This window comes from Oncorhynchus kisutch, linkage group LG17 (assembly GCF_002021735.2).
Source record: "Oncorhynchus kisutch isolate 150728-3 linkage group LG17, Okis_V2, whole genome shotgun sequence".
Taxonomy (NCBI): Eukaryota; Metazoa; Chordata; class Actinopteri; order Salmoniformes; family Salmonidae; genus Oncorhynchus; species Oncorhynchus kisutch.
Window position 1 is genome coordinate 71,105,293 of NC_034190.2, and position 25,609 is coordinate 71,130,901.

At 41.2% G+C, this 25,609-nt stretch overlaps 1 protein-coding gene across 9 annotated transcripts in view; it reads right to left on the reverse strand.

The window, feature by feature from the left end:
- The window catches only part of tmem269 (transmembrane protein 269), a 32,495-nt gene extending 20,646 nt beyond the window's left edge, over positions 1–11,849 (reverse strand). For 2 of the 9 annotated variants that reach the window (XR_004203705.1, XM_031794503.1), the window contains exons 1-3: positions 11,523–11,746; positions 1,495–1,555; positions 77–141 (exon numbers count right to left, since the gene is read on the reverse strand). Coding sequence is in view for 3 of the 9 variants with exons in the window: in XM_031794500.1 (XP_031650360.1) it covers positions 1,495–1,555; positions 1,929–2,108 (241 nt within the window). In the remaining 6 variants the exon portion in view is untranslated. Of the gene's footprint in view, positions 1–4; positions 142–1,494; positions 1,556–1,928; positions 4,899–11,522 lie in introns of those variants that run through there. The other 7 variants (XM_031794500.1, XM_020506785.2, XM_031794502.1 and 4 more) reach the window with 6 other exon arrangements.
- Positions 11,850–25,609: the final 13,760 nt, after the last annotated feature.

A 25,609-nucleotide genomic window follows, 5' to 3' on the forward strand; every position in this document is an offset into this window, starting at 1 on the left:
TTACCATAGCAACTTAACCAAACAGTCTAACAAACTAACGTCTGTATGTGAAAAAGGGTTAAAGTCATGTTCCTACTATTCTGTTTTGCACACAGAACTTCGTGTGATTCCAAAGCCAGTCGAGTTCAACAGACTCTTCATCTGAAAGAAAACAGTGTATGAGACAAAGCACAAGCCAACAACAACTTCTAAGAAGAAGTTACGTTCACTTGACAAGCATGCTTCTCATTACCCATTTACATTACCTGTCTTTCAACAACCTAACCAGAAAACCCAAGCATGCTTCTCATTACCCATTTACATTACCTGTCTTTCAACAACCTAACCAGGAAACCCAAGCATGCTTCTCATTACCCATTTACATTATCTGTCTTTCAACAACCTAACCAGGAAACCCAAGCACGCTTCTCATTACCCATTTACATTACCTGTCTTTCAACAACCTAACTAGAAAACCCAAGCATGCTTCTCATTACCCATTTACATTACCTGTCTTTCAACAACCTAACCAGAAAACCCAAAATGGTCAACTATGCTGAATCAATAACCAGATATATTTAGTCTGTTTAGCCTAGAATAACAGCAAATATTTAAAAATATTGAAATAACCCAGTTATGACAGAAATACACTTCTTACTCTTCCGGAAAAATCTAAATAGCCATCTTGTGTTTCACAACTCAGTGGAAAGGATACACCAGGTCTGATCCCTAATCCAGCCAGTCAATACTGTCTCACCACTGAGAAATACCATCCAAGTATCAAGCCAGAGCTAGACACATTCACACTTTTAAGTTAGTATTTCTGGACCCATATTCAGTGTCTCAGAGTAGAAGTGCTGATCTAGGGCCCATATTCAGTGTCTCAGAGTAGAAGTGCTGATCTAGGGCCCATATTCAGTGTCTCAGAGTAGAAGTGCTGATCTAGGACCAGTTTTGCCTTTTAGATTATAATGAATAAGAAAGGGGGGACCTGATCCTACACTCTTAGAAAAAAAGGTGCAACAGTACATCAAAAAATAGAAATAAAGGATATTGCTGTAGCATTAAATTAAAATCTATATGGTCACATATATTGATGAGTAACAATATGTATTATCCACTGTATCATTTGAAAGTGGACAACCTGCTATAACTCTAATCTAGTACAAGTATTAAGGAAAAACGTGTTCTCAGATGTGAAAAAACAACACACTTCCATGTTAGCTACAGCACCTAAACACAATTATTTTCATCATCATTATGCCTAGTGGCTCATAGCTGTCCTCAACCCAACTCTTCACATGCGTGGCTGTCTTTGACTTGACCCTTTGGGCTTGACTATTTCCATCTACCGTATCTACCCTCAAATACCACATACTACAGTACCTTACCACCACACTTATAAAACATGATACAAGTTTTGCATGATTCTTACCAGGACCTCCAGTGTTGACACAGATAATCAAAACCTTGTCATGCACATTTGCCCAGGGGCACCCAAAAACAAGCACTTACCAGAGGATGGAGTCAGCAGAATCATGGTTCTCTCTGCGTCAGTCTGCCCACAGCACAGCAGCTGGAATAAAGACAACATTTAGGGACTGTTTCCAAGAAACAGATTAAGCCTAGTTCTGGACTGAAAATCATACTTATAAGGAAATAGCATTTTCAGTTAAGTTTAGTTTATTAGGATCCCCATTAGCTGCTGAACATGCAGCAGCTACTGTTCCTGGGGTCCAGAGGAAATGTACAAATACATGACAAAGTACAGAACAGTAAGACAAAAACATCATAAGATATTACATTTTAAAAAGTTATTGGAAAGACAGACAACAAAAATGCTATTTACACACTATTCATATATACAGTAAAGTTAAATTAGATCTTTAGAGAGGTGAGGCGCTGTGATAAAAATAAAAAAAGATCAACATATTGTAAATTAAACTTACTTTTTGCCAGAGTAAACTCTGGTGGCTGAGCTTTCCACAATGACTTGATACATAACTGAACGACGCATTTAGTGTTTTTTTTTGTTTGGGTATCGTGACGAAATCCATCGTCACATGTCTGATGGGGTATGTACGTCTGTTTGAAGTGTATGCAAACAGATTATACAAGTGGTTAGGCATTGTCACACACGTTTCTTAAAAAGTAGTCAATTTCTCCTCAACCATTAAACACTATCATGCATGTTGTTGATGTTAGTTATGTGTTAAGGGCAAAGCGTGCTGCTAAAGTTGAGCCAGCTGCAGCTTTGCTAAGTCTTTCTTTGCTGCACCTGACCATACTATCGAACAGTAGTAAAGATGGGACAAGATCAGAGCCTGAATAACTAGTACAGTAGATGTGTCAAAAACGCAGAACATATATCTTTTTTCACAACAGACATACCTCTCCCCAACTTTGTCAATATGACTTGACTATGATATCCTCCTAGGAGTTCAGCTTTTTAAACGGTCACACCATTTTTATGCACAACTCCAGTTGAGGTTTAGGTCTAAGAATGGTTTGAACCAAATACAATGTTTTTGTTTTTAGATGTATTTAAGACCAGTTTATTGTTAATTACCCATTCTGACACAAACACCTTGCTAAGAGTCTTAGTGAAAACACTGGCTTTAGGTGCTGATGTGTAGAAAGTGCAAACATCAGCATACATAATCATTTTAGCTTGGCTAATCATTTGTGGTACATCATTTGTAAAAATAGAGAAGAGTAACGGACCAAGGCTACTGCCCTGAGAGATACCGTACTGTCCATATCTGATGTTAGAGAAGCAGCTTAGCCAATCAGTCATCCGAGTCAATACAGAACAAGTTGAGTGCCCTTCCCTACATGCATGCTGAAAGTCAGTATTATATAATGTTATTTTTCATAATGTTTATAATGTTAGTTTTTTTGCAAAAAAATTACTCAGTTTACTAAGAACAGGCAGCAAACTGATTGTGTGGCTGTTAAGGCCAGCAAAGGCTGTTAAGGCCAGCATGTGGACACACAAACACTTCTTTAGGCTTTGGTTAAAAACATGGCAAATAAGGGTGGCAATAAAGTCTGCTACCATTCCCAATAGTTTACCATCTAAGTTCTCTATACCTGGTGGCTCATCATTATTGATGCATAACAATTGTTTTTCCACCTCCTCCACACGAACATGACCAAATTCAAAACAGAAATCCTTCTCTTTCATTATTAGATCTTCAATACACAAATATGATGGTTCACTGTTCAATGTTATTAAACTTCTGTTTGTCCACTTTACCAGTGAAACAGCCATTGAAATGATTGGCTATATCAAAAGGGTTTGTTATAAATGACCCATCAACTTAAAACAACTAGCAAACAGCACCTCACAAGACATGCCACCATGAGTGTCTTCACAGTCCAAGTCCAGAACAAACAGACTCTGGGAAATGCACAGTATTACATAGAGACATGACTACATGGAACTCTATTCCACATCAAGTAACTCAAGTAAGCAGTAACAACTACACCTTATGGAATAACACGGGCAGTGAAGAGACACACACACGATATTACAATGTATGGTAATGTACCGGATCCATCCTACTCAGCACCAAGGACTATGTGCACCAGGGAGGGCGCGGTTACATCCAGGCAATAGAACCTCAAAAGGTGTGAGGGGAAGCCCAACTAGTCACCGCACAAATAAACAGAGAGCGCATGAAGGTCGTTAAAGCGCTTGTCTGTGGCCAAGGAGAGCAACAAGGCCATCTTATAAGACAGAGTCTTTCTTACTGTCTCCAGAGATTCAAAGTGATCGCATATAATTGCATCCTGAACCAGTGCCAAGGCCCATGATGCGGCAAGTGGCTTGGAGACCGGACGGAGACTCCCTTTGATAAAACGACAAACCAGGGGGTCAGACCCGATTGTCGTCTCACCTAGTCCTACATGGCAGGCTGAGATCGCCACCAAGTATACCTTAAAGGTGGAAAAGGCCATGCCCTTGTTGAGCCATTCCTGTAGGAAGGAGAGAACGGCAGTGATGGAGCAATGACGGGGGGCCAAGTCACGTCTCTTACACCATCTCTAATACCCTCTACTTCAGGTCGTAAAGACCTCTTGTAAAAGGGGCTATGGCGCTCTGAATTGTGGCAACCACGTTCGGAGGCAAGCTTTTTTTATTTGTGACAGTTGCTCCCCTGGGGCGACTCCGCATGTGGGCAACCTGTGGGATGTGGGACAAGCCAGGCCAGACAATGACGCCCTCGAAAGGTTCATTGTTTTGCATGGGAATATTCTGAACCATCACCTTGGCCTATCGGCCTGTATGTAAATGGGAACCATTTGAGAACTGAACTTGGGGAACAGTGTTGACCTGCCTCAACTTCTGGGTCTTGAGATGGGGGCACCTGTGCTACACCTCTGCCGTGTGTAAACGAGCTTGTGACCTGACGCAAGACTCCTAAGAAGACTCTGGTCGTCGAGGTCGGAGGAGCTCTGCCGGCTCCTCGAGTCCCCACACATTACACTAGGTGTGCCGCTTCTTCCATGTCCCTCCAAATGGAGCTGAGGTGGTCTCCGCTGCTCATTGCTTGGAGTGATGCCTGTGCCCTGAGGCAACGCGTTGCTGGTGAGCAGACGGTCCGTGTCCCTGGGACGGAGCTGCCGGAGAAGGCTACTGAGGCTTCTAGGGATCATCCAGTTCTGGGAGGGAGGCCTCATGGTGACGACCTGGGTGAAAGTGGGCTTCTGGGGCTTGATTCCGTGGTAACAGGGAGCCCACGTCTCCTTTAGTTTAGACTCGAACCTGGCCTGGATCTCCGATATGTCGGATGGTCCAAACAGTCTGGTGGGATCGAGCTGTCCATTCAGGATCTTTTCCTTCTCTCTCTCAGACATCCAGAGGGCTCTCTGGCCAACGATCGAATGCACCATGATCCTCCCAAAAGCCTCAGCGTACACTTGAGTGGTATGGCCGATAAGGGGACTTCGCTTCTCCCGGTCGACGGTGCCAGCATTCACCAGGGAGTCAGACAGCCTGCACCACCATGTAGACAGAAAGGAGGGCAGATGGTTTCACAGAGTGCCCCGTCTGAGCTGCAGATCAGAAATCCTTTCATACACGGACGCAGTGAAGCGGTCATTGGGTTGAGCGAGCTTGGGGGCAGAGGAAGAGGAGCTCAAAGCTGTCGGGTCAAGGTGCTCAGCCAGGGAAGGCTCCACAGGAAACGGGCTGAGCCATCCTGACGACTACATGCTGTGCATATCCAAGTGGCGGAAGTCAGGAAAAGTGGACTTGAGTGGCTCTGCCCAGGAAGACTCCAACAAAAACACCAGATTGTTTACCAGCATTCTCAGACTCTGTCAGACGGATGTAGAATCACTCAGAGGAGATTCCATACATCCTAGTCTTCTTGGAAGGTGGGGGAGGTGTGGGAAACTCAACGTCAAGGGGTGGTCAGTTATTGATTCCTGCACTACCTCTTCAGTCTAGTAGCACAAACTAAGCAGAAGGTAGAAATTCTTCAGGGGAGTAATCCATTTTCTGGTCAGAGACGGTGATACCTGATGTCGACGAGAACCTCCATAGAGTGTTCAGCGGTGAGGCAAGTAGTACAGAGTGGATAGGAATCCGTCCCGGACATGTAATGCCCGCACTTTGGAAGAGTAAGCTTTGCTCTGCTTTTTCTCCCCCTTCCCTGGCGACTTAGCTGGTGAGCATGTCAACACCTTGTTTCAACCAGATGGATGAAAGCAAACGGAATTACCGGTGGGCTAGCTAGCCAGAAACAGAAAGCTTTATTTACCAGGGTGGTGGAAAAGAAATGCCATCTTTATACAAAACCAGTGAAAGGATTGGACACACCTACCCTTTCAGTTTTTTTTGTATTTTTACTATTTTCTACATTGTAGAATAATAGTGAAGACATCAAAACTATGAAATAACACATGGAATCATTTAGTAACCCCCCAAAAAATTGTTAAACAAATCAATATATATTTTAGATTCTTCAAAGAAGCCACCCTTTGCCATGATGACAGCTTTGCACACTCTCAACCAGATTCATGAGGTAGTCACCTGGAATGCTTTCCAACAGTCTTGAAGGAGTTCCCACACATGCTGAGCACTTGTTGGCTGCTTTTCCTTCACTCTGCGGTCCAACTCATCCCAAACTGGGTTGAGGTCAGGTGATTGTGGAGGCCAGGTCATCTGATGCAACGCTCCGTCACTCTCCTTCTTGGTCAAATAGCCCTTACACAGCCTGGAGGTGTGTTTTGGGTCATTGTCCTGTTGAAAAACAAATGATAGTCCCACTAAGCCCAAACGAGATGGGATGGCGTATCGCTGCAGAATGCTGTGGTAGCCATGCTGGTTAAGTGTGCCTTGAATTCTAAATAAATCAGACGGTGATTTGCTGGTGACACTATCACACCTCCTCCTCCATGCTTCACGGTGGGAACCACACATGCGGAGATCATCCGTTCACCTACTCTGTGTTTCACAAAGACACGCAGTTGGAACTAAAAATCAAAAAATTTGGACTCATCAGATCAAAGGACAGATTTTCACTGGTCTGATGTCGATTGCTAGTGTTTCTTGGCCCAAGCAAGTCGCTTTTTATTGGTGTCCTTTAGCAATGTTTATTTTACAGAAATTCAACCATAAAGGCTTGATTCACGCAGTCTCCTCTGAACAGTTGATGTTGAGATATGTCTGTTAATTTAACTCTGAAGCATTTATTTGGGCTGCAATTTCTGAGGCTGGTAATACTAATGAACTTATCCTCTGCAGAAGAGGTATCACTGGGTCTTCCTTTGTTGTGGTGGTCCTCATGAGAGCCATTTTCATCATAGCGCTTAATGGTTTTTGCGACTGCAAATTCTCAGAATTGACTGACCTTCATGTCTTAAAGTATTGATAGTCTCACGCCTGTAGATTGCTTGTATGTTTCTATTCTTAGTTTGGTCAGGGTGGGATGTGGGTGGGTATTCTATGTTGTAGGTCTAGGTTATTGTTTTTCTATGTGTTTGTCCTGGTATGGTTCTCAGAGTCTATCGTTGTCTCTGATTGAGAGACATACTTAGGTAGCCTGTTTTCCCATTTTGAGTTGTGGGTGATTCTTTTCTGTTTAGTGTTTTTGGTGCACCTTGCAGAACTGTTCGTTTGTCGGTTTGTTGTTTTTGTTCCAGTAGTCATCTTCATTAAAATCATTATGAATACGTACCACGCTGCACTTGGGTCCTCTTCTCCTTCTCTCGACGACAATCGTTACAGATAGACTGTTGTTTCTCTTTGCTTTGAGCTGTTCTTGCCACAATGTGGACTTGGTTTTTTACCAAATAGGGATATCTTCTGTATAACAACCCTACCTTGTCACAACACAACTGATTGGCTCAAATGCATGAAGAAGGAAAGAAATTCCATAAATTAAGAAGGCACACCTGTTAATTGAAATGAATTCCATGTGACTAACTCATGAATCTGGTTGAAAGAATGACAATATTGTGCAATGCTGTCATCAAGGCAAAGGGTGGCTACTTTGAAGAATCTCATTTTTAAAATTTGCTTAACACATTTTTTGGTGTTATTTCATAGTTTTGATGTCGTCACCATTATTCTACAATGTAGAATATAGTAAAAATAAAAGAAAATCTCTTGAATTAGTAGGTGTAAGGCCTGTAGGACCTGCCTTGTTGACAGTGCTGTCAAGAAGGTACAGCAGCGCCTTATCATGGACATACTTCTCCCCAGCTTAGCTACTGTTGTATCAATATGTTTTGACCATGACAGTACAATCTAGGGTTACTCCAAGCATTTTAGTCATCTCAACTTGCTCAATTTCCACATGATTAATTACAAGATTTATTAGAGGTTTAGGGTTTAGTGAATGATTTGTCCCAAATACGATGCTTTAGAAATATTTAGGACTAACTTATTCCTTGCCAGCCACTCTGTCACTAACTGGAACTCTTTGTTAAGTGTTGCAGACATTTCAGTCTCTGTAGTAGCTGTTGAGTCATCCGCATACATAGACACTCTGACACAAAGCCAGTGGCAATTCATTAGTAAAGATTGAAAAAAGTAATGGGCCTAGACAGCTGCCTTGGAGAATTCCTGATTCTTCCTGGATTATGTTGGAGAGGCTTCCATTAAACAACACCCTCTGTATTCTGTTAGACAGGTAACTCATTATCCCAATATAGCAGGGGGTGTAAAGCCATAACACATAGGGATGCACGATATATCGGAATCGGACGATATTAGCCAAAAATGCCAACATCGGCCCGATGTCTAGTTTAACCCTGATGTGCAAAACCGATGTCAAAGCTGACGTGCATACCTATATAATGTAAGTAGATGACGTAATGAAAAAGACAGCGCCACACAGACAAAAGCAGAAAAATGCTAAGCGCACACTTCCAACAACTAAACAAGTTCAAGTCAAGCAGTCATTTGAAACAGTAAGACATTTTCAGCGAGACAACTCAAAGGCGAAATCCATTAACGCCAAGATAATGGAATTCATTGCCCTTGACAATCAATCATGCTCTGTCGTGGATTATGTTGGCTTTCGCCGACTGGTCGAGCCCTGGTACACACTATTTTTCAAATGTTGCCCTACCGGAGTTACACAGTATTGTTGAAACTCACATCCATGAGCTTGACTACTCGACATTTGGTCCAGCGATGTCAGCCCCATGAGCATTATGAGTCTGACAGCACAGTGGGTCGACGAGGATTTCATATTGAGGAAAGCCGTATTGCATGCTCAAGAATGTGCTGGTTCTCATAACACTGATGCAATTTCAATGGCATTTGAGAACACGAACACACTACTGGCTCCATTCGAACAACTGACTCAGGAAATAAGCTCATCAACTGTGTCTGCAGCAGACGTGGTACCATACCGTCTGTCATGGCAATGAAACGCCTGCTCAACAAAACTTTGACAGACCGTGGGGTTAAAACTTGAGGCTGTGAACAAGCGATTCAGTGGCATTCTCTCTGAACCTCTTTACCATGCTCGATGCTTGGTACAAGGACCGCTACTTCGATGCAGACAAACAGGGTTAACGTGAAATGTTACATACACAGCTGGACAAGATGGAGACGGAGTGCGCACCGAGGCCATGGACAGACAGCGCTGAAACTTCACTGCTTGACATACATGATGAAATCCTGGTTTGGAATGAAATGATTGAACAGCACGGCAAGTAAGTGAAATAAATAGGTTTTGATTATGTTTTACTGGTAACGGGGACATAAGTAAATGCCAACAAAATAACTTTTTGGCTAGTGTGGTGTGTGTGTAACCTTTAACTAGCCAAGTCAGTTAAGAACAAATTCTTATTTACAATGACGCCTATTCCGGACGATGCTGGGCCAATTGTGTGCTGCCCTATGGGACTCCCAATCACAGCCGGATGTGATACAGCCTAGATTCGAACCAGGGACTGTAACGATGCCACTTGCACTGAGATGCAGTGCCTTTGACCGCTTCGTCCGTGTGTGTTAACTATTTAACTGTATTAGAATGCTTAAAAAGCTGCAATTCTTTTTTTTGCGGTATCGTTTTTTTGGGCCAAGGAAAATGTCAAAAGACGCACTGAAGTCTAACAAAACAGCCCCCACAATCTTTTTATCAACAATTTCTCTCAGCCAATCATCAGTCATTCGTGTAAGTGGTGGCAGGTAGCCTAGTGGTTAGAGCGTTGGACGAGTAACCGAACATTTACAAAATCGAATCCCTGAGCTGACAAGGTAAAAATCTGTCATTCTGCCGGTGATCAAGGCAGTTAACCCACTGTTCCTAGGCCGTCATTGAAAATAAGAATTGCCTAGTTAAATAAAAGGTTTAAAAAAAAGTAGTGCTGTGCTTGAATGTCCGAAATAGGCATGCTGAAAGTTTGTCCATTTCTTTACTGTAAAATAGCATTGTATCTGGGCAAACACAATATTTCCCAAAAGTGGTAACAGGCTGTTTGGTCGGCTATTTGAGCCAGTAAAGGGGGCTTTACTATTCTTATGTAGCAGAATTACCATTGCTTCCCTCCAAGCCCGAGGGCACACACTTTCCAGTAGGCTAAAATTGAAGATATGGCAGTGGTTGAATAAGGCTTCAACCAATGACCCGCAAGAGGTTGTGCCCCATAGTGAGATAACACAGTCGACTAAGAGAACACTTTGCTGCATTTTGATTTGACTTTATATTAATTTGTATTATCTTTCCTAATGTATAGTCAACTTCATGACATATTACATTACAATAACTGCTATAACAATGGTGCACATAATCGTGCTATATTCAGAGCTCCAGGTTTGAGGTCTGTATTTGTCCATTATGGTAGGCCACAAGACAATTTCGCTACTTGTTCAATCCCCTGCAGTTGATAATTGACTGAGCCATCTAATTATTATTGTAGGGACTCTGATCTAGGCATAAATAAACACTGTAGGCCTATGCCTAAAGAAACTCAATCAACCACCAATCTCTCGGATAATTATATATCTAATGAAGCTGTAGGAAACGTAATTGTGTGCTGCCCTATGGGACTCCAGAAACACAGATCACTGCACCTGTACATAGTCCATCTGTAAATAGCTCATCCAACTACCTCATCCACATACTGTTATTTATTTTGCTCCTTTGCACCCCAGTATCTCTATTTTCACATTCATCTTCTGCACATCTATCACTCCAGTGTTTAATTGCTATGTTGTAATTATTTCACCACTATGGCCTATTTATTGCCTTACCTCCCTCAGTTGCACACACTGTTTATAGACTTTTTCTATTGTATTATTGACTGTATGTTTGTTTATTCCATGTGTAACTCTGTGTTGTTTGTGTCACACTGCTTTGCTTTATCTTGGCCAGGTCGTAGTTGTAAATGAGAACTTGTTCTCAACTGGCCTACCTGGTTAAATAAAGGTGAAATAAAAAAAATACAATTCATTCACAAAAAAAAAATTCATTAGGCTCACAATGTACCAAGCCATAGCAGCCTCATCTATTATAGTCAAAAACGCTCCAAAATAAGACTATCAATTTCATTTTCAAAGGAAAATCTATTTCAAAAGCAATATTTATTGTACATTTTCAAAATATGAACTACTGCAAGTTCCTAAACACAGTCAAAGTACTAGAGTATCTAGTTACAACAGATAACAAGTCGACAGTGGGCTCGGCAGTAGCCTATAGGTTGATCCGGTGGGTGTGCGCACACTACGCAGTTTCTTCAGCACCAGAGCCACGCGCATCTTCATAAATTCCTCGCTGGTTTACTACGTTCAATAGTCTATACAGTGGGTAAAGTTGGGCGCTAAACGCATAATTCTCACTGTAGATAATATTATTTTTAAATCAGAAATTATTTTCAAAATACAAAAACAAAATGGTTGCTGCAATTTTATTTTATACAATGTGCGTCACACATTGAGAACAAAGTCGTCGATCCATAGCCTCTCTAAATAAAATTGACTGAAATGCTCATAAAAATTGCATATGGGAGACAACAATCGGTTTTATGCACACTATGTAAGCTGATATGCGGTTAGTTTAAACAGTTGTACTTACCTGGAATGACCCAAAGATGCTGCTGAAATAGTGCAAATGATTGACACGTCTTGAATGGAACTAAATAATCGTATTAAATAAATCTATCTTCTGTAATAGTTACTTCTTCATGTGTACAAAGTGGCTGCTTATCGCATTCCAACAATGATTCTTCTGTCCAAAGTATCTCACTTTGCGTCTAAGCGCGCCTGCTTTTAAAGCCCCACAGACGAATCCGCTAGAATATTCCACCGGATGTGACGCACAAACGGTCCATTCTTGTTCTGGCTATTGTAATGAACAAATTTACGCTACAAAACCAGAAGTATGTGGACACATGCTCGTCGAACTTCTGGTTCCAAAATCAAGGGCATTAATATAGGGTTGGTCCCCCTTTGTTGCTGTCACAGCCTTGACTCTTATGGGAAGACTTTCCACTAGATGTTGGAACATTGCTGTGGGGACTTGCTTCCATTCAACCACAAAAGCATTAGTGAGGTCGGGCACTAATGTTGGGCGATTAGGCCTGGCTCGCAGTCGGCATTCCAATTCATCTCAAAGGTGTTGATGGAGTTGAGGTCAGGGCTCTGTGCCGGCCAGCCAAGTTCTATACCGATCTCGACAAACCATTTCTGTATGGCCCTCGCTTTGTGCACGGGGGCATTATCATTCTGAAACAGGAAAGGGCCTTCCCCAAACTATTGCCACAAAATTGGAAGCACAATTGTTTAGAATGTCATTGTATGCTGTAGCTTTAAGATTTCCCTTCACTGGAACTAAGGGGCCTAGCCCGAACCATGAAAAACAGCCCCAGATCATTATTCCTCCTCCACCAAACTTTACGGTTGGCACTATGCATTGGGGAAGGTAGTGTTCTCCTGGCATCCGCCAAACCCAGATTAGTCCGTCGGACTGCAAGATAGTGAAGCATGATTCATCACTCCAGAGAATGCGTTTCAACTGCCCCAGAGTCCAATGACGGTGAGCTTTACACCATTGCAGCGACGCTTGGCATTGTGCATGGTGATCTTAGGCTTGTGTGCAGCTGTTCAGTCATGGAAACCCATTTCTGATTAACAGTTTTTGTGCTGATGTTGAGGCAGTTTGGAGCTCGGTAGTGAGTGTTGCAACCGAGGACAGAAGATTTTTACGTGCTACACGCTTTAGCACTCAGCGGTCCCATTCTGTGAGCTTGTGTGGCCTACCACTTCGTGGCTGAGCCATTGTTGCTCCTAGAGTTTCCACTTCACAGTTGACCGTGGCAGCTCTAGCATGGCAGAAAGTTGACGAAATTACTTGTTGGAAAGGTGGCATCCTATCACGTGCCATGTTGAATGTCATTGACCTCTTCCGTAACGCCATTCTACTGTCAATATTTGTCTATGGAAATCGCATGGCGGTATGCTCGATTTCATACACCTGTCAACAACGGTTGGGCTGAAAAAGACAAATCCACTCATTTGTAGGGGTGTCCACATACTTTTGTATATATAGTGTACATTATGGGAATATTATAATTGTATCCATGTTTTGAGGCTATACTGTGTTTGTTTACGTTTACAATGTTTACAAATATTGAAGTAAAACAAGCTTATATTTTCCAGTCCTGGTGGGATCTGACAGAACTAAGCTCACGAGGCATTTATAAATTATAGTCTTCGAGAATCAATGGGTATACATCATTTATAAGTCCAAAAATGGATGTAGCAATTGCAGATTCCCCTTTAAGACGGTTAAGTTATTTTCCTCACTTGTCAACGTATGTTCCTCTGATATGTACTGAAAACAAAGCAAAACGCAAGTCTGAATGTTGTGAGAGGAAAGCTCTACTTAGAAACTCTCACTCCAATGCTCATTCATGCAAAGTGACATGATCACAAAATAATTTATTAGCAGGAAAGTCAATCAATACCCAATGATTTGCCACTCTATTAATCAATAAATCACTGACAGTATTTTAGATGCACAGTTGCAAAGATAATATCTTGACAATCCACCGTCAAATGTATTTTTATTCAGCTTGCTGTTCACTTTTTCATTCAGGTTATTAGGATACAGTAGTATGTTTTCTGACTTGCTGTTCACTTTTTCATTCAGGTTATTAGGATACAGTAGTATGTTTTCTGACTTGCTGTTCACTTTTTCATTCAGGTTATTAGGATACAGTAGTATGTTTTCTGACTTGCTGTTCACTTTTTCATTCAGGTTATTAGGATACAGTAGTATGTTTTCTGACTTGCTGTTCACTTTTTCATTCAGGTTATTAGGATACAGTAGTATGTTTTCTGACTTGCTGTTCACTTTTTCATTCAGGTTATTAGGATACAGTAGTATGTTTTCTGACTTGGGGCTCAAGTCATTCCTCAAATTAGTTCATTAATGTTTTCTGAACTTGGAAAGATAAACATGAAATTACCAACATTAAGTAATGCAAAAAAGTTTACTCTAAAGATTAAAGGTTAAAGAGTCACATTTTCAAACCATGACTTACAGTGGCAGGAGACTACCTGTACATAGTCCTAACGGTTGTAGGGTATGTGACACTGTCTTCATTCTGTGATTGTTTTAGTACCCCACAGGAGAAAATAAACACATTCCACACATAAACTCATTGCATTGTCATACTAAATCTGAGATTTCTAAAGAATTCAGTCCCCATGAGTCTAGCCATCCAAATTTAGACTACATTGTGTGTAGACATTGAATCTTTGATAACTGTCTGTGCCTCTTTGTGCATCTGTGATCACTGTCGTTTTTTACACACTATGGCTTACTGTATTTGTAGTTCGCCTGTAGGCTACACTGTACAGTACATGGAAGGAAACATGATACTACATATTTTCTAATGTTAATGTGAAGAAATGTACGTTTAGATATCAATTCAACATCAGGGTTGGGGTCAATTCCATTTTAATTCAATCCAATTCAGGGAGTACACTGAAGTTCCAATTCTCTCCATGTTTTTTCAATAAGGAACATTTGGATGAAAAATTGGAATTTGGTTAACTTTCTAAATTGCCTGGAATTAAAATTGAGTTGACCACAACCCTGTTCCACATAGACTAAAGCATTTTACTTTACAGGTCAGAAGTAAGGCAGACGAAGGATTGCTTTCACATGTTATATTCTATAGCAGCCATTAGGAATTACAGCTCCTTCATATATAAAGTAACTCAGACCAAAAGCAAATTTGTCCCATTCGGCGCAGAACTCTGATTCTTTTTTCTTTCATGTGGATTGGTTCTCATTGGTTGTCCAGTGAGCAGAATGCCTGAGGGCAGGTGAAACAGACTTTGTAGTCCTGACAGAGTCTACCATCTTGCTCTGCATTCACACAGGCAAATCCATGAGTGGCATCATACTTGGAAAACACACACAGGCAAATAATTTAGTAGCTATGGGCATTTGTTAACTCCTGATGTTCTATACATACAGCTTTGGAAATGTGAATGTAAGCTAATTTAATATGTAAAATGTAGGTTGGAATTGTGAAGGATATTCACCCTTTAATATCGTCAATACCTAGTTTGTTATTGTTTGTTATTGGATATCATTGTATGTCAGTGACACATCATAGAAATCACTAAGTCATCTGTGAGCAGGTACAGTATGAACAGCTTGGAGGGTTAGGGTTTAACCAGAATGTGGACATGAAGCTAGGGTTAGGGTTTAACCAGAATGTGGACATGAAGCTAGGGTTAGGGTTGAGGCTAGGGTTAGGGTTAGGGTTAGCGTTTAACCAGAATGTGGACAGGAAGCTAGGGTTAGGGTTGAGCCAGGAAGTGGACAAGAAGCTAGGGTTAGGGTTGAGCCAGGATGTGGACATGAAGCTAGGGTTAGGGTTTAACCAGAATGTGGACATGAAGCTAGGGTTAGGGTTGAGCCAGGATGTGGACATGAAGCTAGGGTTTAACCAGGATGTGGACATGAAGCTAGGGTTAGGGTTGAGCCAGGATGTGGACATGAAGCTAGGGTTAGGGTTGAGCCAGGATGTGGACATGAAGCTAGGGTTTAACCAGGATGTGGACATGAAGCTAGGGTTAGGGTTGAGCCAGGATGTGGACATGAAGCTTGTGTTTAACCAGGATGTGGACATGAAGCTAGGGTTAGGGTTGAGCCAGGATGTGGACATGAAGCTTGTGTTTAACCAGGATGTGGACATGAAGCTAGGGTTAGGGTTGAGCCAGGATGTGGACATGAAGCTTGTGTTTAACCAGGATGTGGACATGAAGCTAGGGTTAGGGTTGAGCCAGGATGTGGACATGAAGCTAGGGTTAGGGTTGAGCCAGGATGTGGACATGAAGCTAGGGTTAGGGTTGAGCCAGGATGTGGACATGAAGCTAGGGTTTAACCAGGATGTGGACATGAAGCTAGGGTTTAACCAGGATGTGGACATGAAGCTAGGGTTAGGGTTGAGCCAGGATGTGGACATGAAGCTTGTGTTTAACCAGGATGTGGACATGAAGCTTGTGTTTAACCAGGATGTGGACATGAAGCTAGGGTTAGGGTTGAGCCAGGATGTGGACATGAAGCTTGTGTTTAACCAGGATGTGGACATGAAGCTAGGGTTAGGGTTGAGCCAGGATGTGGACATGAAGCTAGGGTTAGGGATTAACCAGGATGTGGACATGAAGCTTGTGTTTAACCAGGATGTGGACATGAAGCTAGGGTTAGGGTTGAGGTTAGAGGAGCTGCTCATGAGAGGAAGGTGTCTCCAGTGTGCTGAGCAGATATCCCATAGTTGGTCTGGGCCTCGATGCTGATGGGGCTTCTACACACTTGACCAGGAAACATCTGCAGCAGCTGGGGTATGGACTCCAGGTCGTCCTCATCTGATGGGTTATCACTGGTCAGCCACCGTGTCCCACACCTCTAAAAGACTAGAACATTAAACCTGTAATAAAACATGACATTTAAAAAGGGATTCTGCCATCAACAAAGGCTCTAGAACACAAACAACATGAGAGCAGCCTTGTGTTTTCAAAACAATGAAAACCCTGAAACGTGAACTTGTGCTTGAGCTACAGATTCACAGTAATTCATTATAATGATTAAAGCTAAAATATAGTTTGTTTGTTTGTCTCCAAGCTTTGACATTGCCATGTACCATGGACATGTGGGAGAATGAGTATGCTTGCATCTCAAAAACAGTTTGGAGACAAACACATTTTGGTTATCGAGGACACTCCTTGGGGTTAGTTTCTATTGTCTGACAACTATAATATAGGATACCCACCTTGACAAAACTCTACAGGGCATGTGAACCGGACTGTAGTTCTAACAGCTTCCACTTCTCCACTTACACAAGCAAACCCGTAGGTGGCATCATAAAACAACCATCAATTGTAAGTCAAAGCCTCAAACTGCATTTGCACTTTAGATCAATGAATGCCATCCCAGAGATTGCAGTTCTTGTCCAGAGTAAAGTAAGAAAACACAGAAGAGAAAAAATAGAAATAAATTATAGAAAGTAGAGAAAGAAGAGGAGTAATCATGGTGAGGAGCACGATCAGGACCTCGTAGTCTGGGTTCCCTGGGGGTCGTCATGGTCGAACCAGTGGGTCCTGCACTCTGTCCAAACCAACCAACCACATCAATAACAGTCAGTCAACCTGGCTGTCAGCGTACAGCATCTGGACTCAATGTTTGGCTCAACATATGTCATATTCCATGAAATATAAAAAGTAAATTCCCTTATTACATTATTCATTCTACTATATACAGTATTATATAAAGTATTATATAGCAATAGTATGCTATCAATTTGTTTAGTTTAATAACCAACGTAATAAGATAATCTATCACCATCTATGGTACTGCTATACCACACTTAGGTCTCAGCATTGATGCCTACCTGAACAGAATGTTCCTGAGCAGGTCCACATGAGTTTGTAATCATCACACGGTCTCTCTCCGCTGCTGCTCTGAGTTCAGGCAAACAAGGCACTCTGATTTACTGTACCTGCAAAGGAAACCCTGGGAATATCAGACGTGAGTGACATCCTTGGTTGGGATCAATTCCATTTCAATTCAGTTAATTCAGGAAATAAACCGAAACTCCAATTCTTAATGAGGAAAATGTCTTTAAACCTCCTAAATTAAGTGTCTGAATTGAAATGGAATTGACCCCAACCTACACTCTTAGAAAAAAGGGTTCCAAAACGTTTCTTTGAATGTCCCATAGGACAACTCTTTTTGGTTCCAGGTAGAACTCTTTTGGATTCCATGTAGAACCCTTCTGGAAAGGGTTCTACCTGGAACCAATAGAGTTCTACCTTTAACCAAAAAGGGTTCTTAAAAAGGTTCTCCTATGGGGACAGACGAAAAACCCTTTTAGGTTCTAGGTAGCACCTTTTTTCTATGAGTGTAGGATGTCCCCGACGTCTGATATTCCCAGGGATTCTTTTGCAGGTACAGTTATGACAAAACAGTTGTGATCGGGTACAGTTATAACAAAACAGTTATGATCGGGTACAGTTATGACAAAACAGTTGTGATCGGGTACAGTTATAACAAAACAGTTATGATCGGGTACAGTTATGACAACACAGTTATGATCAGGTACAGTTATAACAAAACAGTTATGATCAGGTACAGTTATGACAAAACAGTTATGATCGGGTACAGTTATAACAAAACAGTTATGATCAAGTACAGTTATGACAACACAGTTATGATCGGGTACAGTTATGACAAAACAGTTATGATCGGGTACAGTTATGACAAAACAGTTATGATTGGGTACAGTTATGACAAAACCGTTATGATCGGGTACAGTTATAACAAAACAGTTATGATCTGGTACAGTTATGACAAAACAGTTATGATCGGGTACAGTTATGACAACACAGTTATGATCGGGTACAGTTATGACAACACAGTTATGATCGGGTACAGTTATGACAAAACAGTTATGATCGGGTACAGTTATGACAAAACCGTTATGATTGGGTACAGTTATGACAAAACCGTTATGATCGGGTACAGTTATAACAAAACAGTTATGATCTGGTACAGTTATGACAAAACAGTTATGATCGGGTACAGTTATGACAACACAGTTATGATCGGGTACAGTTATGACAACACAGTTATGATCGGGTACAGTTATGACAAAACAGTTATGATCGGGTACAGTTATGACAAAACAGTTATGATTGGGTACAGTTATGACAAAACCGTTATGATCGGGTACAGTTATAACAAAACAGTTATGATCTGGTACAGTTATGACAAAACAGTTATGATCGGGTACAGTTATGACAACACAGTTATGATCGGGTACAGTTATGACAACACAGTTATGATCGGGTACAGTTATGACAACACAGTTATGATCGGGTACAGTTATGACAAAACAGTTATGATCAGGTTATGATCAGGTCATTAATGTGGCCACTACCTGTGGAATGTGTTTTTAGTGTGCTGAGACTTGATCCCTCTCCTGTGGTTCCTTCTCAGGTCACTGAAGAGCTCTGAGCCCCCCTCCGAGGTCACTTTACCACCATTGAACCAAGCAGTCCTGCAGGCTGAGAGGACCAGGACAAAGAGACAGCTGAGCTGAGATACTGGAGAAACTCTTAAAGGGTTAATATGCCGTTGAGACAATAACAAAGTAGGTGCCCCACCTTTGTTTTGGTAAAAAGCTGAGGGATGGGCCTGGAGAAATGTAAAACTTGTTTTTCAACCACTCCACACATTTCTTGCCAATTAACAAACTATAGTTTTGGCAAGTCAGTTAGGACATCTACTTTGTGCATGACACAAGTAATTTTTCCAACAATTGTTTACAGACAGATTATTTCACTTATAATTCACTGTATCACAATTCCAGGGGTTCAGAAGTTTACATACACTAAGTTGACTGTGCCTTTAAACAGCTTGGAAGCCTCTGATAGGCTAATTGACATAATTTAAGTCAATTGGAGGTGTACCTTTGGATGTATTTAAGGGCCTACCTTCAAACTCAGTGCCTCTTTGCTTGACATCATGGGAAAATCAAAAGAAATCAGCCAAGACCTCCAAAAGTCAGGCGCAGGAGAGCGAAAGCTGATTTACAACAGTGTCGTTTAATATCCATAAACCACCGTCAACAGAACAATACAATAAATGGGCCAATCAAAACCCGGTAATACCATCATACCGTGCACAAGCACTACAAGAAACAATTACGGACAAGGACATGGGGGGGAAACAGAGGGTTAAATACACAACATGTAATTGATGGAATTGGAACCAGGTGTGATGAAAGACAAGACCAATGGAAAATGAAACGTGGATCAGCGATGGCTGGAAGGTCGGTGACTTCGACCGCTGAACGCCGGCCGAACAAGGAGAGGAACCAACTTTGGCGGAAGTCGTGACTGGAATTGTGAAATCTGAGTTTAAATGTATTTGGCTAAGGTGTATGTAAACTTCCGACTTCAACTGTAACATATTTCCTGTATGCACCGTAATTAGCACCTCCCCTAACCTTGACACACATCACCTGGGATGAGCCAGTCATGTAGAATCAATCCAACAGGGAGTAGTAGCTTTCTGCCAACAGGATTATGTTCAGTAGGCACAAACAGATGAAAACAGACAGATATTTAATGAAACTAATGTCCAGGTACTATCTGAACTTTTCTGTTGCAAACCGTTTTACTACAAACATGACCATGTTGCACCTTCCTCACCAAATGTCCTCCTCCCCTCTTTGTAGGGTGCTCTCAGGAAATTCAGGTTTCTCCAGTAGGCCTAATCGCTCCCTTTCTCTGCATCCTGTTGTTCAGTGTGACTTTCCTGTTTTAATAACAGGCTACAACAGGGTATTTGCCTGAACGGGAACCACAACAACAGCACCTTCACAACAGTGTTATGCGAGGCAACATGATCGTTGTCTTTTTCTGTAGTTTTCAGGTAAATGGCCCAGTAGCCTATGACCTGCTAAATCTTTCTTACAACTATTTAACTATCACTGTCCATCAAAACCTGTTCCACCCCCCTGTCCTCACCCTGCCAGCCTATCAAAACCCTCCTTTATGTTTGGTAAACAGGTTTGGAAATGGACACACGTCAGTATTAGAGCATGTTGTATTGTTTTACAATGTGAGGCGAGAGGATTTTAAACATAACACAGAGAGATAAGGAGATTATGATTTAGATGATAATGTATGCTACTCTTTCCTGGAATGTGATTGGTGAAATAGCTAAACAATGATTTTCACAAGTAGGAGGAGGAGTAGTGGAACAGTTGGTTGAGATTCAATGACTGTACATAATATCCCTATGTCAAAATCAAATCAAATCAAATTTTATTTGTCACATACACATGGTTAGCAGATGTTAGTGCGAGTGTAGCGAAATGCTTGTGCTTCTAGTTCCGACAATGCAGTAATAACCAACAAGTAATCTAGCTAACAATTCCAAAACTACTACCTTATAGACACAAGTGTAAGGGGATAAAGAATATGTACATAAGATATATGAATGAGTGATGGTACAGAGCGGCATAGGCAAGATACAGTAGATGGTATTGTACTGTTGGTCTCAGAGAATATAGGACATTTAGCGTTCCTAGAATAAACTTGGCAAACTTTGCATTTTGGTACACAGGATAGAGACAGATAGCTCCCATTTGGAATAGGAGAGATGCACATAGATTAAGTGATATGCCTTTCCACCCCACCCTGAGGATGAGAGTGACTCATTAGTAACAGCAGAGAGATAGAAGTATCAGAGACTATGTTTCGGTCCTCTATAAGGTTTCTATATTAGGACAGACACCTAGTTAGTCCTAGGGAGGACTCCACGCGTATTGGACTGCCACAGGAAGAACATCTCAGCTTTCTGCAGTTAACAATGGGCTTTGTTATTAAGACAGAGGGACCTCGGGGTCAGGGTGCTGCTAAATGCCACTGTGTCTAACAAAGATTCTGCAGTCTAAAGTAACAAGGAAGACTGGTAACACAGGCACGTTGTTGTTATACATCATTCCCTATTGGCCGGCGGCCGTAGTGAGGGTTGGTTTTCTGACAGGAACGCACCAGCTGTCAAGATGATGTATCACCAGAAATCTGTAGCATGTAGACCTGATGATTAGAACACAAAGTGGATAAATAATAACATATTTTGTGACAGTATTTGGATAGTCCATCTATAGATACTGTACTTAAAGATGCACTCCAGCAATTTTTTATCCTTGCCTTTTGAAAAACAATATCCGAAATAGAAATACAGTAATGTTCACACACTAAGGGTAAAAAAAACTGCAAACTCTGATGTCACTGGCCTCCCCACTTGCTTGTCATAAAAATGAGGTCACAGGTACACAACCCTCCTTAGTCTAGTTAAAACTTATTCCGGCTAGGGTCTATTTTTCTCCACTTCCTGTCTGACTGAAGTGCCCAAAGTAAACTGCTTGTTACTCAGGCCCAGAAGCCAGGATATGCATATAATTGGTAGCATTGGATAGAAAACACTTTGAAGTTTGTTTAACATTTGAAATGTTAAAATAATGTATGACACTATAACACAATTGAAATGGTAGCCGAAAATCCATAGAAAAACCAACCTGGAAAAATGTTCAATGGAAAGCTATGGGTCCTATGCAATTCCAGTTCCCAGATTGCAATTCCTATGGCTTCCACTAGATGTCAGCAGTCTTCGTTCAAGGTTTCAGGCTTGTTTCTTCCCAAACGAGGAAGAATTTAGAGTTTTGGTACAGGGAGTCGGAGTTGGAAATCAGTCTGTGCGCGAGCGACAAAGAGGATGTGCATTTGCTAATTTTACTTTTCTATTGAACATACTTCTTTCCGTATGAAATAGTATAGTTTAATTACGTTTTAGGTTACCTGGGGATTAAATAGGAACGTAGTTTGACTGGTTTTAACAAAGTTCAGCTGTAGATTTTTGGATTCCTTTCTCTGCATGTTTAACAAGTGGATTACTCAATGGCGCCAACTAAACTGACTTTTTGGGATATAAAGAAGGATTTTATCTAACAAACCGACCATGCATACTGTAGCTGGGACCCTTGGGATTGCAAATCGAAGGAAGATTTTCAAAAAGTAATTGAATATTTAATTGCCATTTGTGATTTTACGAAGCCTGTTCTGGTTGAAAAATATTTTGATGTGGGGCGCCGTCCTCAAATAATTGCATGGCATGCTTTCGCTGTAAAGCCTATTGTAAATCAGACAATGCAGTTAGATTAACAAAAATGTAAGCTTTTAACCGTTATAAGACACTTGTATGTACCTAGATGTTTAATACCCACCATTTTTATGATTATTTATTTAAATTGCGCTCCCTCCAATTTCACCGGAAATTGTCGACAGGTGTCCCGCTGACTGGACGCCTAGACCCATGAATGTATTCTTGTTGGGCTTGGTGTGAAGATTTACGATGTCATAAAATACTAGATGCAAAAGATATACTGTTACGATAAGTTTCCTTTCAATCTTATGACTCACCATTAGTGAAAGACACAGAAGATCAACACCAGTGATTCTGTAGTATACCTAAATACAATTTAACATTTTGGGATTTTACAATTGAATGTGAATATTTAGGAAAATAAAGAAAAAAAGAACAAGCAATGTTCCAGGTGTATTGACGTTATGCGTAAACAATATTTGACCTTTGATCTTCACCTGAACCTTGATCCCTAGTCAACCACACTGAATAGAAATGCCCAATGGCATAATCCTTTTTACATAAACACAGTAATTGTGACATGAACCATGAAAGTGAACTCTCACCACAACCAAAGTATCACATTCACTTTTGACCCTAGGGTTAGAAATCTCCCTACATAATGTGACAAAGTTACTCGTCCTCACACTTGAATGTGGCATTGATTTGTAACTTCTGTCATGACGTGGCCCTTTCTGGGTGTAGATCGTGGCTTCCCCCGCTCTCTCACTCTCTCTCCTAAACCCAGGTTTTATTGTCTCAGGTTGTAAATTCCTGGCAGAGACTCTCTCCCCCTGGTCATGCAGAGAGAGCACAGAGAGATAACAAGGGACTTCACTTGGTCAAACACTTAAATCCCCAAAATGGGAGAATTAAACAATATGTCTACTTTTGAGAGTGTGGGAATGGTCCTTGGACACTTAAGGGACAGTTATGTTGAGTGTGTTTCATTTGGTGATCTCATGAAAGACAGGAAACACACATAACGGTATCTCTTAAAGTGTATTTCCCAGCTATTAGGTTTACATCGAATTATTGTGAAATGTATGTGATTAAACATAAAACTATTTGTGAAAAGATGTAATGTGATGTTAACCTTCTAAATGGGAGTATGGGTTTTTCATATAAAGATGAACTAGTCAGTGGCCACACCCCAGTGAGCCCAGACAGCACATTAGGCATCGTGGACCACCCGTTTCTACTGTTACAGATAAAACCTACTCCTGGTGAAGAATAGTTAAGACTAAGCAAACCCCAGTGTGAGCTGAGGTTGCAAATGGTTGAATTTCTGAGACGAAAACATGCCGGGTGAAGTGTGTGAAGTGGTTGAAACGACAACTCTACCAAAGGACACTATTCCAGGTGGAGCATTGGCTACACGGCTAGAAATGGTTAAACTCTGAGACTATTGATCCCTACAGAATAAGAGCAAATCTTACATATGAATTACTAGTCTGCAGCTAGAAATTACGTAAACCGAGGACAAGAATACAGGCAATCGCCAAAACATCTATTCTATGAGAACATTTCTGAATGGTACTCTGAAGTATCCATTCTAAGCACTAAGATCTAAGCACTAAGATCTTCTGGAAAACGCAACCAGAGAGACTCTGATGAATTCTCCAGCAGATGGACCAGATTCCAACAGAGAAGACAACAATGACATACCCGCGTAAATATATACTTGCAATTATTCTCGAATGAGCGGCCGTTCATGTGCGAAGGATTAGCATTTCAATTAATATAATTGTAGACTGTGTGTAATGAATCCATTTGTCTTTCCTGCTCTTTCTCAGTCCCACCCCTTCTCTTTGTCCACCAAGCGGTCATATCGGTTTAGCCCACTAGGGACTCTTTCCTATCATTGTTAGTAACCAATATCTACTCTTTGTTTATGTATTTCTGTGATTATTTAGTTAGTTAGTAAATAAATAATTGAGCCAATTTGTGTATGGATGATTCATAGTAGAGGCTGGGTTCGCGTAGATAACCAACAATTTATGACGTTCAGATCAGACTGACGAAGGTAATAATAATAATAATAGATTAATAGAAGACTAATTGATTAGATATTAAAATATCTGAAGAGTTATATTCAGAAAATTATAACTTTGTAATCTGAACATTTTCCGTGGTGCCCCGACTTCCTAGTTAAATACATTTACATGATTAGTTTAATCACTTAATAATAATTACAGAGAATTGTTTTCAGTTTTCACATTTTATGATAGTAAAGACACAACACTTAATTTCAGCGCAGCTTTCCACGCTTCTTGAGAACAGCCTAAGGTGCATTTAATCTTGTTATGTAACCATCCATTGCCAAGTGATTGTCTCTGGAAGTACATGACATCACCAAAAGTATGTGGAGACCTGCTTGTTGAAGATCTCATTCCAAGATCATGGGCATTAATACGGAGTCGATCCCCCCTTTGCTTCTATAACAGCCTCCACTTTTCTGGGAAGGCTTTCCACTAGATGGTGGAACATTGCTACAGGGACTTGCTTCCATTCAGCCACAAGAACATTAGTGAGGTCGGGGACTGATGATGGGCGATTAGGCCTGGCTCGCAGTCGGGATTCCAATGAATCCCAAAGGTGTTAAATGGGGTTGAGGTCAGGGCTCTGTGCAGGCCAGTCAAGTTCTTCCACACCAATCTCGACAAACCATTTCTATATGGACCTCGCTTTGTGCATGGGGGCATTGTCATGTTGAAACAAGAAAGGGACATTCCCCAAACTGTTGCCACAAAGTTGGAAGCACAGAGTAATCTAGAATGTCATTGTATACTGTAGCATTAAGATTTCCTTTCACTGGAACTAAGGGGCTTGAACCATGAAATACAGCCCCAGATCATTATTGCTCCTCTAGCAAACCTTACAGTTGGCTCTATGCATTGGGGCAGATAGCGCTCTCCTGGCATCCGCCA